The 20,350-nt window shown below is 32.6% G+C and overlaps 1 protein-coding gene across 1 annotated transcript in view; it reads left to right on the top strand.

Moving 5' to 3' along the window:
* The window catches only part of LOC118733520 (frequenin-1), a 69,294-nt gene extending 62,411 nt beyond the window's left edge, over window positions 1–6,883 (top strand). The window contains exons 6-7 of the mRNA XM_036462936.1: window positions 4,650–4,738; window positions 6,224–6,883. Of these exons, the coding sequence (XP_036318829.1) occupies window positions 4,650–4,738; window positions 6,224–6,391 (257 nt within the window). The 3' untranslated portion in view covers window positions 6,392–6,883. The remainder of the gene's footprint in view (window positions 1–4,649; window positions 4,739–6,223) is intronic.
* The last annotated feature ends 13,467 nt before the right edge of the window (window positions 6,884–20,350 follow it).

The raw sequence follows: 20,350 nt of genomic DNA, 5'->3' as shown, positions 1-20,350 counted from the left end.
TTGGTTAGGGCCTTTGTGAATTAAGGTGCCTATATACTTCTTGTGTGATCTTGATCCTCGCTTGGTGGGAATGATATGGCCATTTCTTGATATTTTCCATTATTTATTCAACATCTCCAGCGCGCTGACAGGAAGAAGTTTCGCTAGTTCTAAAGGAATGGAAAGTAGCTCAACATTTGTAAATTTTTGTTTGCACACAGGCTCTTGATTTTAGGTCTATGGAAGTTATTGAACCAGATGTTTGCTTTGGTGTTGTGTATTTTGAAAATACTATTTAAAGTTTTATTCTTTGGTACGTTTTCAAAAGCATAATTCGTTGGTGGTGTTTCCGATAGGGTAGGAGTATGATTTATTGTGGAACGATTTTCCGTCATCCCTTGTAAAATTTGGTTTGGAGGCAAATCGGTTTCGCCATTTTGCCATCTTCAGTGTAATTTTTCTTTCTGAATAGTTTCTTTTTCTCCGTAAATATTTACAGCCATGCTAATGGTCGTTGGTTCTTTATCAGGTCCTTCTTAGCGGGTTCTAGTTTTTAGTCTAACCAGTAATTGTTATTCTATGTGTGCATCCTAAGGTATTTAGGTAGAAGTCGGGTGCTCGCATATTCCTGATTAATTATGGTCCGGATTCGCAGGTAGGTTAAAATCAGTTAATTTCTTCCTGTTGGTTCCCGTTGTTTGAATCTGGGTCCCCTTGTTTATGGTAGTTGCCGGGTTTCTGTTCTGTTTTGCCTCAGTGGTTTATTATTTTTCCGACGAAAATCTTTGTTGGTATATCTCCATAATCTCTAATACGTTTAGGCGGATGCAGTGAAACAACGCCCATGGACTTTATTTACTTAAAAAAAGAAATAAAGCCCACGGGCTTTATTGCCATTTGTCGGTAGGCGCTATTTTCTTAGCGAAAGAGCAGTAGCGGCCGCGGGACCTATTTCCCGAAGAAAAGGAAATAACACCCGTTTGCTTTATTTCATAAAAAAGCAAATAAAGCCCGTGGGCGTTGTTTCCTCTGTATTTTTGCCAATAACTGATAAACGAATTATTGGAAATTAAAGGTAAATTGTTATTGTTTTTAGCCTACAATGTGATCCGCTTATTTGTTCTCAGCTTCTTAGGTTTTTCAGTGGTGGCGCGCAAATGTCACACATTTGGAATACCTTAGCCAATTTGTATGATGTCTTCCCGTATAAGTTAAGACTAAGTTTTTACTTTAACAAAAACCTAATTTTCTTTTTGACGGTTCTTTAGAAGCCCATAGTCGACAAATAACGACCATATAAAAAATAAATGTTTGCACACTTCATACCTCAGTCCAAGTTAAATTATTCAAAATATCACTTATTTCTGTACGCTTGACGTAAAATGCTCCATGAATTAATACATGGATTCCTGTAAAATAACATACTTTTAGGCATTCTTTGAGCGATGAACTAGCAAAATTGATCACATGTGCTTGTTCTCGATATTTGATTTTGTAAAGAATTGCCAAACGTGCATTAACTAAATGTATTCAGCATCCGCCGCACGCGAACAAATAGCAATGAACTCAAGGCATATTTTATTTTTGCAGTGACGAAATGTGCAAAAATACTAAATTCACTTCTCTGCCGCTTATACCTGTTCAATATGCCTTGAATGGACGCATTCATATGAACAACAATATACGAACAACATATAATGTGATAAACTGCCGATAGAAGTAAAAAAATTAAACATTTTTATGGATTTTATAATTTTAACGCCCTTATCGGAAGTTTGATAAATATCCCCAATAATATTATATCCAGTAAAAAAGTAATAAAAAACTGTATTAAATTTTCGGGCTCTAAGCTGATAACATGCAAAGGTATAAGTTGAACACCGTATCGGCCGATCATCTTTTTATGAGTGTTCCGCTCAATTTGAAAGCAAAACTCGAGTACCTGTCTACATTTGTTAGTGTTTTCTGTGTTTTTTGTAAAGGGAGCTGTGCGCATCAACAAAATTTACACTTGCCTCCTACAGCTACTTTTTTGGTTATCCCTTCTCCCTCCCTCCTTTCAAGCGCATTGCTACGACCACCGTGTGTGTGGTGATTGCTCCACTGATAGTATTGAACTAAAACCATATTCAGCTCTATTATTTAACTGAATACGTACATATGTATGTACTTACATATGCATGTCGACATTTTTTGACATTGATTTTCTTATTTAAGGGGATCATAGACTCTTCGTAAAAGGCTTATTTAATTTGTATGGTTATTTTTAATTATTGGAAATTTAAATTAATACTACTTTCCCTTATTACATTTTTGATTTGATTTTACTTTGTTAAATTAATTTAAATATTTTATTTATTTGATTTTACACTTTCACTGCCGGTTTCACGAAAGCGAAATTTAAATAAAAAAAGTGTAATGTGATTTAATGGTCCACAAGTAACCAGGTTATTCCTCTAATTATTAGTTATGTCAGAATATATTATTCAGATTAAAAATGTAAATGACTGGGACCTATGTAGGTTATTCCTCCAATTTCGTGCTTTATTGAATTTTAATGGCAGGGAACTATGTCTTCATCTCGCCAGGTTATTCCTCCAATTTGATAATTTTATAATTAATCGTGAAATTATATTTTTATGTTGTGATTGAAAAACTTTTTTATGGAACTGTACAATGCAGTTATGTATGTTACTTTTTTTTATTTCACGGTTACTTTGTTCATATGATAGTACGCCTATTACATTACTTATGTAAATGATATTTTGTTGTATTATCTTGCTTTAAAAATTTTAATATTGTATTTAATGAACCGAGTTCATTTTTGTGTGTATATTAATCAGATATTTGCTTTAACAAAACTCGACAAGTCTACACGACCACAGTACATACAATAATAAACCTTTTTCTAGAATTGTCTTTCTTTTAACGCAACTAGATAATATGTAAAAGTGCAAGAATTCCTCTCGGAGACCAGCTAGTGGTACTTCTTTAAATTTAAATCGCTTGTAAATAGCAAAGGCAAATGAAAATATTGCCTAGTGAAAATAATGTTCGTGTTCAATTCATAAACAGTGTCCTACGTCCCTTTCCAATTCATGCAAGAGTATAGAAAAATGTGTAGAGTAGTTACGCTGCGCAACACTAAATACGAGTATTTTCCAAACATTAATTGTCTGTCGCAGCGCTACAGTTATATTTTAAACCAACAATTAAAAATGCCCACTTTTTTACTCTCAACATATTTGGTTTGACTACACCGCACAACGGCCGTGATTAGGTTATGTTACATGATACTAGCCTAATTTTTAATGACGATTTGTAATCTATTTTTGAAATGTCTGTATCAGTTCTAGTTTACCCCACGGCTCCACCTTCTACAGATTCTGTTAAAAAAGCTGTGTGTCAGGTGAAGACCGCATATTTCCACTGTCAAACCATAGCTGTCGTGCCGAATTTCTTACCATCGCTGTCATAACATCAGCTGTCATTTCGTAGGTTTACAACTCAGTTTTCATTTTACCGCGCCATATACATTGGTTACAGATCAATCTGATTGGCTTGATGCCATTTTGAAAGTGAAATATTAGACAGCAAGTTGCCCACATAAGAAAACGGGACAATGTGAAAACATAAATTTGACAGATGTTAAACACATTTAGTAGAAGGTGGAGACGTGGGGTTGAAAAATATTAAACATGTCACTTTTGACAATAAAACACAACACGTTCCACCATAAATACGGGGTTTTCAAATAACTCGACAGCCGCGCCACCTAGCGTATTGTCATCGGGTTCTGAGCTAAGTTTAAAGTTTCAAGTTTCTATCTAATCGGGAAGTTAGTTAAAAATTGATTGCAAGATTTGATTACACACAGGTGAAACATAATAAAAGCTTATAAAAAAACTTTCTTAGAGAAGACCTCTTTGTGGAAGTTGATGGCAGAGAGCTGTTCTGAATGCTCCAACAATAGTCAGGCAACATGTGTGCGTTCTAGTGGCCTTGATAGCGTTCCTCCATCGTACGAAGGTCCTAACCTAGTGAAAGCTATAACTCGTAAACTAGAGCTGCTAGAAAACAAATTTAGAATCAGTAGTACGCTAAGCTGTCCCTACGAAAACCGGTTTTTACCGCGCAATCTATGCACCAAAATCAAATTAGTAAACATCATGTGTCATAAGTCATTCATCAGTCCAAAAGTGCAATTTTGTTGACCAGTGTTATCTCAATATTTGTACACATTTATGTCCCTTATGCTCACTTAATCTGCTTAATGACAGCTAACAATTTCGCAAATATTGCGGACGTATTTCATTTATTTATATGTACCAATGTTTGGGTTGTTGGAAAAAATTGCCTTTTTTCGCATGTCAATTTAATAAATATTTAAATGCATAAATATTTAATAAATAAAGGTTTTCATATGTAAACGTACATCCATACATATGTGTGCACATATATTTTTGTGTATGTAAATATGTGAGTTTATATGAAGATTAATATGTTTACATGAATATACGCATAAAATATTTAACACAATTTATATGTAAATTTGCATATATGTATATGCAAATATGCTCCATAGTAACACTTTTTCATGCAGTTCGCTTTTTGTTATGGTACTACTTTTTCACCACACATATTTTATTTGTTTCATTGTTTCATTCCAGGGGCCTTCCGGTTGTACGATGTTGACAATGACGGTTACATAACACGCGAGGAAATGTACAATATTGTGGATGCCATATATCAGATGGTGGTAAGTTCGGGTGGCAAATGTTGATATATAAATATGTATGTATAAAAAATTGTTGAAGAGCAAATAAATATATGTACATACTTCTCTAATATGCTTAAATACTCGTACATGTATAGATATGCAAGCTTAACAGTAAAAGTCTATGTGCTTTGGCAAAAAGTCATTTGAAAATATTTTGTATTATTTTAATGGCTTAGTAGTTAACCGAACTTTGTTTGCGAGTTGAGCAATGTAACCACAAACATTTTTTTTTTTTAAGGTTTAAACACATAGGCAATATGTTAGAATGTAACGTGCAACAAAAACTAAAAAAAATTTTAAACGCAGGATTGACTCACGTTTGGTAAAACTGCGTTTTACTGCCTGCCGTCACAGTTTTTTTTAAAAGGACTTTGAAATTTCAAAGATATGTTTAAGTAAAAGTTTAAAAAAAAATAACTGCAATGTAGAATAATAAAATCGGTTCCAAATGAAAGAGCAAATTCTGCTGACTTAAAAAAAAATGTTTTTGGATATTGAAAATGTCAGTTTAATTAATAAATTTGTTGATGCTAATAAAGTGAGAAGGACGAAATGAGAGGAATTACAAATATTTCCTTTTCAAAAGTAAATAAAGCAAATTTTTAAGGATATTCAAGGATATAGTTTTTAAAATTTTCAATAACTGTTCGTTCTTTTATTTGATGCCTATATTGGTATTCCTTGGTGCACTAAATTTTTTTAATAGTATTTTGAATTCTGTCTGAAGTCTGAATCTTTTGAGAAAAATCATAACGTCGCACAGTGTTTCGACTATATAAAGGCAGGTGGAAAAAAGCCATGGTGGCAGTTGATAAATAATATCAGTTGGGCTTAGAGAGGGGAAAGGAGATGTCATAAATACGGAATTTTTGCTCTTATTTGTTATTCTACATTGCACTGATTTTTTAAAAAAATTGTTTGAATTAATCATATCTTTAAAACTTCAAAGTCCTTAAAAAAAATCCTGACGTCAGAGTGAAAAATTAAAAACGCAGTTCTATTATATTTGGCCCATATTTTCGTGAGTATATCATTTCTTTCGTGTGTTATGAAATTGTTTAAGTTCCCTTGCCCATATGATTAGCATGCGCTAAGAAATAGTTTTTCGCATTTTCTGACAAACCTTTAATTTTGAGTTGGTGTCACCATTGAAGATCGTATGCGATTTGTAAACTGAGACTTTGTTTACTCTACAAACAGTTTTTGCTTTTCAAAACTTTTTTTCATTGAAGAATGGTTTGGTAGCTTTGACAGCTAAGTGTTAATAAATTAAATAGAGGGTCCTTTCGAAAGGCTTAAACTAACCGCCCTATTCCCTCATCATTGACAAAATTCATCGTATGACTACTGTCACAATTACTGCGCGTGTGAATAGGGCTGTAAAATACTGTCTACTACATTAACTTCTTCTTCCTAAAAGTATGCTATAATTTTTCTTTTCTTATTTTTCTCCAATTTCAACAGGGCCAACAACCGCAATCGGAGGATGAGAATACGCCGCAGAAACGTGTTGACAAAATTTTCGATCAAATGGATAAGAATCATGATGGTAAATTAACATTAGAAGAATTTCGTGAGGGTAGTAAAGCTGATCCACGTATAGTTCAGGCGTTAAGTTTAGGTGGTGGTTAAGACAATTAAAGTAAACGAACGAACGCAAACGAACAGTAAACCTACATTAAAATTAATAGCATGCATACTTATACATAACAAAAAAAAAGGACTTTTTAGGACGAGGACAGCGACAGCGCGCTGAGGGCAGTTTATAAGATAAAACATTTACATAAATAAAAGTTTAGCTACAATAGTTTGTTATACATCTTACGAAGTCGGGGTTTTTATATTAGATCGAATAAGAATTTTGGAAGAAAAATTGGTTTGGGCAGTTGAATAACCGTAAAAAGCGAAATTTTCAAGCGAATATGTGTGAATGTCCTGCTGAAGAGAAAAAAGCGAGCTAAGAAATTCTTTTTTTCGCAACCCAAGCTATTTTCAATACTTTAAACGAATTTAACTTCGTTTTCGTTTCAATACTTCTTACTACAACAATTAAGTACTTGGCACTTTTTAAAAAAAAAAAACTTTTTATTCGAAGCATAGATTAAAAATAAATACTCAAAAGCATAAAGAGATATTTAATAATTTTTATTGACGAATATATGAGATAATAATTTTTTTGCAATTAAATTTTTAATATTAGCGTTAAGCTAAAAAATAATAATAAAATAAAAAATAAAAAAGTGTATTGCAAGAAATAAATGCGTTCATTAGTATGTATAAATTATACAAAAAGTAATTGGGCAGCGAAATAAAAATAAATAAATAAATAATTTAGCAATATAAAGCGAATACACCAACTAATAGGTAAATAGAAAAAAATGAAAAAACAACAAAAAATTAAAGCTCATAACATAACATTGTTTATATGAAAACGAGAGTGTTTAGTGAGAAAAAAAGTCATAAAACAAGCCTTCATTATATTTATGAAAAAAAAAACCAAACAAAAAAAGATATTCGAAACTAGTAAAAATAAGTAAACATCAATTATAAAATAAAATTACATATGCATTTTTAACATTAGCAATTAGCCTTATTGCATATTAGCACGGTCTTATGGCCTACATATTCATTACGGTTGAAAATGATGAAGTGGAGCGAAAATTTAAGCTACAGTTAGGCGTTAGGACAATTACGAGTATGCAATAACAAATTAAATGGGGCGTGCAAAATTAAAAAAAAAAAATACTATATATTTAAGTAAATTTACAAACTCGCGATGGTCCTTAAAGGAATTTTTGGTGTAAAGTAAAAAAAATTCCAATTCTTCTCAACTTTTGATTGCACAACACCTTGGAGCGCATCTTTTTAGTGATGGGTAACTTATCTTTGAGCGTAGTTATCGAGCTAACACCTAGCAGTGTGTAGCATGCTTACACTTACTTCAAAGACAATTTGAGTCAGGAGTTTAGTACTGATGTCTTATAGCCTATTTCCACCAAAAGCTTAACAGCAGTTAAGAGTGCAAAATGATCGCCAAAGCTTATTATTTTGATGCAAAATTTATTTATGAAAATATAGTCCATTCTATAATAGTAACCATATAAATTAAGGTTTCACACTTTAAAAATTTTCAACTTTTTTTCAGAATTCCACAAAAAAAAATTCTCAAAAGTCAACGCGATATTATAGATAGGTGAAACTTGCGCTTCATTAGACTAAAATTGAATGGCTATTAAAACTGCATACCTGAGTACTAGAAATTCTTTTGAACTTTATATAAAAAGTGAAACTTTGATTAGAATGAACTATAGAATGAACTACATACATATAGTTTCGTAAATAATTAATGAAAAAATATTTTACAATTGTGAATATTATTATTATAAGAACAAGGTGAACACTTTCATTTGTCACCTAGAGTAAAACTTTGTCTAATAAAAATTCAAAGAGCCAACAATATTGCTGATCTTAAGGTTAGGTGGCAAAACAATGCACAGCGTGTGAGAAATTCGATTTTCGCAAGCAACTTCTGATATTTTTAACCGAAATAAGTTCTGTATAAAACATACATAAACATTTGTTTAGCGTGCTTTTCTTTTTGGAAAATGACTACAGTTTGTATTTTATGGTAACTCGAGCAAAGCACCGAAGCAAGGACTTATTCTCTTAAATGGTTATTTTCGAGTTAAACTAGAGCAGTCGCATTTTAGAAATCGCTACTACTTACCGCGATTGTCAAAAGTATGCAATGCCTAAAAGTATGCAAAGGCAATACGAAATCGCGTATATGTAAAGTGTTGCCATAGTGATTTTTGGGAAGCTCTTGCAAGAACCTACTTTGCCAATATATAGCCGTTCTCGGGAATAGAGAATGTCTTATGGCATATTAAAGTAAACGAGTATGTATTTTGTATTTGGACTTAAGGTTCATTTACTCTAGACTCAATTTACGTAGCGTAACCTTTTATATTGGCCAAGGCATATATTTTTATAAAGACATTTTTTTGTTGTGGCTTATAGGCGGCAAAGTGGCAATCAGCTGAAAAGGAAAATATAAAAAAAAAATTTCGCTTCTTGCTAAGTTGACGTCTTGAGTATTAAATGATAACTAATCAATTTCTTACTCTTCTTGCCGTATAAGTTCTAGTTCACACGTCACCTGAAGCCAACTGGTCATTCACAGTGTTGCTGATTCAAGAGAGCATTAATAGACTCATAATTTCTCACCGAGTAGATCTCATTTGGCCGCCGAGATCAGCTGATTTCACACCTTTAGACTATTTTATGAGGCAATAAAAAATTGTTCAGTGCAAAGAGCAAAGAAAGTAGCAATTTTGAAACAAATCGAATTCGCCGTTCCAGTTATTAAATGTTACGTAACAAAAACTTGTTAAAAAAAATTAACGCAAATACAAAACCGATGCTCAGTCTAGCTTAAGGCAACCTCCGGACTACTCTTCCATTACCATTGGGCACAGTGCCTACTCACAATTTCTTCATTGAATTGATATTTTTTTGGAACAAGCCAACCTCTCAATGAGTTGTGGTGTTTTCTTTTCTCGAAAATAGTAACATTCTTATTGGTCAACATTATTAGAGTGCACCATGGACTTTACCTTAGATATTTTTTCAACGAAGTACAACAGAATGTTGATCCACTTTTTTCTGAAAGGTAAATAAAGGGTCAGAGAAGGTTTTTAGAGCACTCAGTTTCAAAAATGACAAATTTGAAATTGAGTCATTTCTGAAGAGCCTGTGCCAGACATAAAGAGCATATCGGAGTTTACTTCAAGCCGTCGGCATTGGTCGAACACAGTAAATTCCTACTCAGAAATGTTAAAACATGAAGTACGCCTGTCTGCAGCTTTCAAGAAAAATTAAAAATTCATATAAAATTACTCACAAGAAAGTGAAAGGAATTTTCTTCTATCAAAATTTCTTAAATTAGTAAATGCTCGTATATTTTTTTCTTCAAGAAAAATTTATAGGACCAGCAAAGTAATTTTTCAAGCAACAGAAATAATGACAAATATTTCTTATGATTTTTCTTGAGAACTGCAGATACATACATACGTATAATATTGAGAGGTGATATACATACATACGTATAATATTCCGTGGAAACTTTTACCTTTACTATTTCATAATGTTTTCTTTTTTAGTTTTTTCTCGAATTCGAATCGAATTCTGAAACTTTTGAAGATTTTAGTCATAGAGGTTATACTGCAAGAAATGTTAGAAATAGCGTAAGACAATACATTTTCTTTTCTCAGTGCAAATGGGGAAATTTTATTAGCTAGAACGCGCAAAGAACTCTCCGCTGACTCTTTCTTGGTTAAGCTCCCATTCGGGTTGGACTATAACAAAGATACAAATTGACCGAAAAACAAACCAACAGTATGTTGACAAATACCATCGTACTAAGTTAATTTCTATTCTATGTGCGGTTCAGCTTTATTATGCTCTATAAAAAAAATACCCACTATTTAAGAAAAAGTTTCGCAATAAAAGAAAAAATACCGAAATACACACCTCATAATACGTACAAATGTACAGACATAACTACAATGACACTTACTAAAAATAAAAACACATTGTATTAAAAAATTAAATGTACAGCCAAAATATTAAACCTCACCGAAATTCTTCAAAATAGTTACCAATATATAAAAATGGTCTGTAATAAATTTGTTAGAAAAAAAAACATCACTTAGAACACCATCAGTATTTATGTAAAATATATATATTTTAGACGATTTATAAAACTATAAGTTACATACTTATATAACATATAGATAAACATAAACAATGCTGTTGATAACAATACATACAGCGAATTCTACCGAAGTGAAAACCAGATTTGCGGGTAATTAATGCTATGTAAATAAGCAAATATTTAAGCAAACTCCAGACATAAACGCAAGAGGCTTACGAAAATTTATTGGCGAACAGAAACTATTTAAAAAGTAATAAGCACAAAAAATAGCTTAGTTTTCTAGAAAACTAAATATGTAAATATTTACTCAGTAAAACTCAAATACTAAATACCACCATTGTACTTCATGCACATGAAATAAAGAAAGAAGCATCAAATTAAAATCAAATTGTCATTCACCAAAATGAGCATCGCAAAATGATCCATGCCCGATTGCGACATTCAATTTTAAAAATTAAAATTTAAAACGACAAATTCTCTGCACAAAGTTTTTAAATTGATTGTTGAAATTGGGTTTTTTGGTTCTTTGGGTCCCGGCACCCGGTTGAAATGGAACTCCACATTGAACCCTTGCGAGTTCCACGCGCATTTAGGTATTAAACCACAGCCCTCGCGATACTCCCCGAAGGGGCTGGACCTCATTGAACAGATTGGAGTAGTGCTCGCCAGCCAGACTTGCTCGACCAGCTCAACTCACGCGATCCAATAAACATACCAAAATACACATGCTTAGCCCCACAACTAGTCAGATTTGCTTTTCCGCCATCATCAACCTCCAACACTGTCTCCCTAACCGGAGAACAGCTTCACCATGTTGCCACCATTAACCTACATTCATTCTGCTCGTCTCGCTACTATCGCAGGTCTTACTAGCCTTACTGGGGAGTAACCTGCAGCCCGGGGTGTGAAGGCATGCAGTATTACTCCTTTTCCGGGTTTCTACACCCGCTCGAGTTGCTGGACGAGCCACATTGTTCCTTGCAAATCTCAACAGCTGTACGATCTTACATGTGCATCTGGCCTGACTTTTGGCCTTGTTCGTCTCGCCGGCTTGCTTATCTAGCCAACGAACACACTCCAGGGGCATCTGTTCGCCCGCGGTACCAGGTTTTAAGTCTCTGGTAAGACCTCGAAAGCCGTAGACTCTTATGCTAATTGGGGCTCTTACTGACTCAGGATTGGTAGCCGGGGTAGGCGGGGTCGTCAAGCCCGTACCCCGGAAACCCCTTGAATTCAAATGCTGGATCTAGGATTATTAAAACTGCTTACTCTATACAAGTTTAAGTTCAGTTTCAATGCCCCGTGAGAAAGAACATCTGAACGAAAATACGAACGGAAAACCTGTATTATGCTTGGAACAAATTTGGTCCCCGGTTTTGGTGAAAAATGCCCATAAACAAATAATTAAACAGTAAGTAGATACGCTGTGTAGTTAAATAAAATGTGTCGTCTGAGGTGGTTTAAAAACTCATATCCATTAGTGTTAATTCAGGGCACTGAAATCGTTTAACATTTTCAGAACTTGCGAGACCTCTAAGCCACTGGAAGTTATTACAGAATATCAGATACCTACATAGCACATTTTTGTTTGACTCACTTAAAATTTTCACAAATAAAAAGTCAAGCAAAAACAGCATAAATATAATTAAATGCCGCACAAAATACTTTTCAAACTAATAGCTAAATTTCATATTAAATATACTAAGAATTTTATAAATATTTCACAAATCATTTAAAGCAAAGTAACTTTACGAAATAAATTGCATGCATCATTTATTTTAACTAAAATAAGAAAAAGATATATATCCAACTAATCTTACGACGAAAACTGTCTTAAAAAATACATACCATTTCGAATAACAAAAGCTGTTATAATGCCAACTACGTAACTGGTTTAGTCACTTCGATATGAAATACATAAAATTATTAATTAATTTTCTAAACAAATGATAAGGTCAATTCTAATAACTACTTGTTGAACTAAAGTGAATATAGAACTCTTAAAAATCACCATAGCATAAACTTAATTTGTTACTAAGTACTTGAGAAAAGGCAAAGCACACATTACAGCAAATTTCATTATTATAGAACTACTCGTATATTTACATACATAACTACTTATATGTACATACATACATATATATAATTTGCAAATCACAATAATTATATACTTAAATACTTATAAAATTGCAAAGATAGTTAATTATATTTAGCGAAAATAACTAAACCAAAAAAAATATCCTTAAAAGCAATATTTTAAATTCGAGTATTGTATACAACATAAAAAAAGAATAATTATAATCAATTGTACAATTATAAACGTATAATAACTAAGTTAAAGTGGTTAGATGAAAAACAAAACGATGAAGTGAACATTAATTTAATGTAATGGCATATTGCAAGCATTATTTGCAATAAAATTTATGAAATTTATTCGTAATAACCATAGCAATTTTTTTTCAATTAAAAGCCATTCAAGAGCAGTGATTAAGGGTCAATAAATTTACCAAAACAAAAATAAAATCCATAATTAAAAATATTAACGCTATGCGAGTATCAAAAAATTTATTAAGTTTGAAATCATTTAATAATTGCAATAATTAAACTGCAATGCCGCAAGACAAAAAAAAAAAAAAAAAAAATTAAATCAATTAAGCTACGACTAAAGCAGCTAAAAACAGAAAGCAAGAGAATTAAAGTAAAAAATAATATTTGCAAAATGCGTCAAAAAGTAGATATAAATATTGGCAAGCGCAGAAATTTACTACAATAACAAAAACAAAAACTAATAACAATATTAAAACTTATATACATGCATACATTTTAAAATAATATAAACTAAAAAATAACAAAAACTGAAATGCAAATAATATATTTTTCTCATTTTTATTAATTTTTTTTTTAATAATTTATTTTTAGCAACTTATTTTGTTGTTAATATTTACAATACAAATTACAGTAAAATACCAAAGAAACAATGTGGGGTGAAATTAGTTATTCTGAAATAAAAATTTAAGCAAAAGTATATTCTAGTAGAGTTTTATTGAAATTTTTCGAATTAAGTATTTAATAAAAGGTAAGTGGTTAAAAGTAAGAGTGTATTCGAGCTGCAATTAATGCGACAGTGTTACTTTTTATGAAAGAGTATCACGTTCCACGTTCGAGGAACAAAATTTTGACAATCAGTTGCTCATCGCTGGCTAATCAAAAGCAACATAAAAATTTTATTTTTCTGGAGCATTTTAGAAGATTTTCAGTTGAGCATCAGCAACATATCATCAAGAAAGCAACACGGCTGCAATATTGCGGTAATTATTACATAGCTCGAACACACCCTAAAGCTCTCTTCTTGTCATTGTCACCTTAATGTGTAAGGGTAGCATATTTCCAGACAATGTACAATGAGTTTCCATTCCATAAACTTGCATGGGATGTTGCACAGCGGCCAAAAGTAGTAAAAACGTATTCGCGAATTCGGAAAAAGTAATTACGCAGATTTATAGCAAAATGTCCAATTAACCGAAACCAAAATTTTTGATAAAAATGCAAATTTGCAGTCATGGGACGAGCTTTAAATACAATACAAACAAAGCAAACAGAATTTTTAAGAAAAAGTTTAAATTTTTTCGCAAATAATCTAAGTTAATTTTTGTACTTTTCCGCATATTCAATGTGGCCGAGTTCGCTGATTTCAAATTTGATGTCACGAAACTGAAAAATGCGGATCCAATATGGCTACCAATTTTTTTAATTTTCAGCAAGAGCTTACATATATGTGAAGGCGGTTTTCGAGTTCAAATCTGATGTCATATTTTCGAATTTGAAAATAGCGAAATCAAATATTGCGTTATTTTTTTTTTTTGTATCATAGGTGCTTCAAATAAAAACTTTTCCCTTTAGTTATAAGTATCACGAGTATTTGTATTTTATTTGCACAAATTTGTACTTATTTATTTGAAAGGACGCTACAACAAGTATATTACTAATAATTACGCGAGTTATAAAGTTAAACAAAAAATAGAATAAAATAAAATAACATAAGAAAAAAGCCATTATTCAAAAAGTGCAAGAAAGTGCAAACATGATTCTCAGCCCATAAACTCTAAATTGAATACCTATTTGTATTGCCCACAAAGCTTGAAGACCACCAAAGGTTATACTTTTTTATAGCTCTACTTAGAATACTATTACCCAAATTAGAGTCCGTTTTGAAAATGAGTTTCGTTTTATTTGTCATTTTCTTTTTTGTTAACCACATAAATATTATTTTCGTTATTCATTCCCATTCTGTTTTTTGAAATTTCTTTCTCACTCGACGACTTATTCCAATTAGAACTACAAGAATACTGACTACGAAAAAAAATGTAAACTTTTTGTAGAAATGCCAACTTTAACAGCTGATATCTCAACGCAAAAACTCTTTTAGAAAATAATGAGTCTGCACTTTTTTACTCTGGAGTATTAGTTTAGTGAAGGAACAAAAGTTCCTTAAGTTAGCTTTGATTTGGGAGCAAATATATGAAAGGGTTAGAATCAAAGGATCTAAGGATCCTAAAGGATCTGACATTGTTTTGAGATAATTAAGGTTAAAGTTGATTACTTATTGTAAATTCTGGGTAAATGCATTTGAAATGATTCGTGCCTAGATGAATGCAGGCACTATAATGTCCGAAATGACTTGGATATCTTTGTCACCAAATAAATACTATATTTAACTAAACAAATATGGGTATAATTTATGTTTTCAAAAAATTTCACTTACGACCCTTATGATTCTAACCCCTTCATATAAGTTTGTATGGGCGGTATGCGTTCAAGTAAAACGATTACGCCAACTTTATAGCAACTTACAATATTGTTTTGAACATTTCTGGCCTTATTCATAAAAAATAAAATAGACTTAAAGAGCTCTATAAAGTGACATTTTCATAAAAATTTTCAATATTTAAATCAATTAAAGTCTTTTTTATTTTTTATGAATTTGAGACGAAATTTCAAAGTCAAATATTCATTGGTGCGTTTTTTATGGCATTTATAAAGCGTTCAGTTAAGTACAGAGTAAAAATTAAATATAATTACATAAAATGTTACGCAGAAAATATATTGAGCTTACGACAGCTGCTCCATGAACTAGTTTAAAAAGGTGGTTATTGTCAGCCTTCGTTTTTTTTAAGTACTTTTGCTTTTTTACACATGCATTTCATAATTTTAGTCCTCACATGTTCTTGTACATACATACATACTTACCTAGATATTTTTTTCTTAAAACTTATGCACACATACATACATATCAGATACGAGGGTGTTAGCTAAAATAACCCAAAAATCGAATGGAACTTCCAATAACGACAACGAACAGCGCAAAAAAAGGCTTCAGAACATCTACATATATGTATATGGCGGTACACAAAAGTTCCAAAAGAAAAAAATGCAAACCGATAGTCAGCTTGAATGTGCTTTGTGCCTGAGCGACGGGTGCAACTTTGTAAAATAAAAATAAAAGCAACTGAAATCCGCCGTCAGCATTAGGTGTCCCAGGTGCTGGTCGGAAATGGGATACCAACGGCGCTATATAGTAGAGTAGGCAAAAGCAACAAAAAAAAAACATACTTGTGTGTGTTGATATTTTACCTGGCCACACACACACACATGTCCACTCCAATGCGCAATCACAAGACTGAATAGTTGTACGAGTATTGGTCAGTTGGCTCGGCTGTGTTAGGCGCCATTTACCACTTGTGTATTCAGCAAAACTTTCATTAGCAAGGCAGGAAGTGAAGCTCGGTCGCATGTGTGGGTGCAGGAAAAAAAATACAGGAAGCACATGTAAAATGAAAAATGTAAGAACAATGGATGAATCGAAGAGGATACACGTACGTGTGTTTGAAAAAAAAAACCAGCTTTCTATACAAATACAAATATAGTAGACTTATTTATGCATGCAGTTTTTTTTATTTTTTTATGTATGTGCTAAAGTCGAAAATATTTTGATAACATAAATCGAATGTTGTGACTCTGTCTGTTTTTATTTTTGTAAGTTTAACCTTAGGCGAACTGAAAATTTTGTAGCACACGCAATGCGACATCACTTGCACTTCTTTGCCACCTTTATCATTCATTTCGGATTTTTTCTTTACCACTTTCACTACTACCTTTTATCGTTTTAACGGCGGCTATCACTTTAAAGTGTGCAATTCGGTTAAAAACATAAAAAATAGCAGCTACAAAAATGACGCTACCCAGTGGGCAAACGCTTTACAAATTCTTTAATAACACCTTCTCTTTGGTAGCTGGATTTAAAGACCTTAGTCAAAAAAGAAAAAAATTGTAGAAGACGTGTATTTACATAGGTGCGTATCTGTCGTCAAGTTAAATTTGTACCGCTTCGTTATTATTTGAGCATATTTTACTCTTCTGCGAGAAGCTGAATCAGAAGTTGTACAGAATCGAGAACGGTAGGCCTCAAATGTAGTTATCAATAGTGATCAAGGCTTTATTAAGAAAAGCACTTGCTCAGAGAGATAACTTTTCTCCTCTTCTTGAAGGCAATGAATCCATGGAAAGTGAAACTATTTTCTAAATTGACTTATGTGCGGTTCTGCGGTAGTAATACCCGCCCGGTCTAGTTGTCGAGTGACTGAGGTATTTCGTCGGAGAAGCTTATATGTAGTAGAAATTTACAAAATAAAAATAAACACATAAATAAGTACTACATATAAGCAGCTGCCATAAAGTCTGAAAGGTTTATTGGTTAAGGACATAAAGGTACTACATCGAGGTTCGATCAAGAGTACAACTACAAAAAAAAGATAGCTGATTAAAAGGAAATAAGCCTTCTTAAAATTGCCAAAAGAAGTAACATGAATTGGTGACATTGACTCATATCACAACAACTTAATTACTCCTTTACTTTAATTACTTAATTAAAAAAATCCTCAATAAAATCATGGCCTGAACAACATTGGCTAAGTGTTAATAAGCCTTAATCGGTGGAGTTCAATAAGGCCCACGTAAATAAGGCCCATGGGCTTTATTTCTTAAAAAAAAAAACCCCACGGACGTTATTGCCTTTTCTGAAAGGAAATAAATCCTGCGGGCTTTATTGCCTTTTATTGGTGGGCGCAATTTCCCCTTCGAAATGGAAATAATGCCCATGGGCTTTATTTCTCTTTTTTTTTGGAAATAAGGCCCATGGGCGTTATTTCCGCGGACCTTATTGCACTTCACCGCCTTAATCCATTGTTTAACCGTCGAGGATAGAAATTACGCAGCAAACTTATTATGGACCTTTTACAAACCTAAATCTATGAGGATTAATTCCAGATAAACCCAAACGCATAATGCCCAGCTAGCGATAATTAGGTGAAACTATCGATAGATCCATATGTTCTGATTCATAAGTACCATATCTCAGTATCTACTTTGGCTTAAATGCTTTCATTGATGTATTTGTATTTTTTTCATCTCATTTGATTTCTACAACTGACACCCCCATGCCGCCAAAGTCCGATGCCACTATTCAGCCAGAACTTAACTCTGTACCGCCCCTTTCCTTTCTAAGACCGTATTCTATCATGAAGAGGTCATGGTTTGGTATCCATGCTTGTACTTGAAACTTTAAATTTTAAGGCATCATATGTATAAAGTAGATATTTATGCATGAAATCGTTCATTTTTTTTTAAACACCTAGTGAGCTGAAACACATACATATATGTACATGTAAGTGTACTGTGCAAAGTGCTTAAAGGATAATAGAGTTAAAAGCATCGATATAAAAAACTTAATTTTTTTACTTTCAAAAATAGGAAATACTCAAATGAAACAGGGAAAAAGAGAATATAAAAAATGATACATTATTCGCTATTTTTTTGCGAAATTCGCATAAATCTCAGTGGACTTCAATTAAATATTTTGCACAAGAGCGTAGTTAAGAGGCCATAGGCAAACATATGTAAACATATATGTACATACAAACATACATATGTATGTATGTGTATTTATATTTATGACTTGCATCATTTCGGCAAACTATTTTGAAAATTTAACTATAATTCTTATACGTAAATATATACATATGTATGTATGTATGTACTCGTATTTACATGTGTACACAAATGTATTAAACAAAGCTTGATTACTGTTTGTTAGTTTCATGGGGGACAACAATTTTAATGGGAAGTGGAAACTAAATTTTTGAGAAATTATACCAGCCCTGGTTTTTAGAAAATTTTTACATATACGAGTATATCATTATCAAGATCGCTGAAATACAAAACTAAGTAAAAATCCAAAATCCACCTTTTGATTGATTATGATATTTCATCGAATTGTAAGTCCCCAATCGTTTGATGTAGTAAAAAATTTAGTTAGTTACGGCGTTTTTGAATTTCAGCGACGATATGAGATAGGCTCTTTTTATACTATGGTAACGATATGCACATATATGTATGTTCTATTAGAGTCAGATCCGCAGATGGGCAGTTGTGTAAGAAAATAAAACTTGGAGCCCTCATTTTGCAAAATTTCTCGCCTTAAGCGAATCTTGGCTACCGGTGTGGGCCATTTTAAATCTAAATAAATCTGAATAATTGTACCAAAATTCACAAATTTACACCAAGTTATACACCAGTGTACTACTTGAGATTGTATGTATAAAGCCTTTAATTCTTGCTTCAACCGGGTAGTATTTTTGTTGCCAACTCTCCTCAAGGTTTACTTATTAAAGATTTAAAGTATCGCCTTCCACTCTGGCTACTTCATCTTCACACTTTGAACCTGTTTATTTAACCAATTTATATTGCGCTTTCATTGCGCTTCCACTGAGAAGTTCTGATTTTTTTTTGTTGTAATTTTACAACTTTGGTGGCTGCCACCACTTTCAGCCAGTTCAACAAAAGTCAACTCAGTGTGGGGTGGGTTTCACATTGATGGACGGGTAATTAATTGTGCTCGTAGATAATGGTTGGTAACTTGCTGACAGTTGTTAGTGTGCAGAGCGGGCGATGCTTTTGGAGAAAAGTTTCCTCCCTTGTAGTTTGCAGTTTATGGAGAAAATGTTTATACATATATTTTTTCCGGTTACTTTGTAATTAATAAAATGTAAGCCCTTGAGCATTACAACAACAAACAATGTAGCAGTGGTGGCAGTAATCGTAAACATGGTGGAAATGTATGAGCACTTTGGTAGTAGTGATGCGCAAGTCGTTACTACGAAATTCCTTACACACACATGTACACATAGTTATTTTGGGTTTTGTTGCCATCATTAAACTGTTGCATGCAACACTGGTAGCAATTTTTTGTTTACTTTTTTTTTGGCAAGCGTGATGTACACTTTTATGTATGTATGTATGCATATCTGCAGCTTTCAAGTGCAAATTGCTCGTTTTAATCTTCTGGCGTATCAAATTGTTTTAAGTCCAACAATAAATTTTGTGTGGTTTCGCACTAAACTCGTTAAGCGTTTTCATCACTTTATGGTAGGAATAAACTCTATGGAAATAAATTTGAGTAAATACATAAACTCACTTTGGATTTTAATTTGTATTGAGCGATAGAAGTGGCATGCTCTATATCAGGAACTCTTAGATGACCTAAAACTGGCGTACATTTTCTTAGGAAAATATAGCCGATTTGATGTGCTTTGAGCACTCGGGTCCACGAGTTCTTTTGGCTATGTGGCATTTATTTTAGTGAGTAAGTGAGTGAACAAAAATTTTATTTAAAAGAAACCCTACAAAATTTTAAATTATCAAATAGAAAAAAGAGCTTGTCATGGTAAAATACCGATAACCTATTAAATACTTAATAAAAAAGTTCCCACTCTAAACTGCTCACCAGTGGCGCATTTGGACCGAAAAATATTTACATATGG

This window comes from Rhagoletis pomonella, unplaced genomic scaffold (assembly GCF_013731165.1).
Source record: "Rhagoletis pomonella isolate Grant_MI unplaced genomic scaffold, Rhpom_1.0 Rhpom_scaffold_00002, whole genome shotgun sequence".
NCBI lineage: Eukaryota > Metazoa > Arthropoda > Insecta > Diptera > Tephritidae > Rhagoletis > Rhagoletis pomonella.
This window is presented reverse-complemented; position numbering and strand designations above follow the sequence as displayed.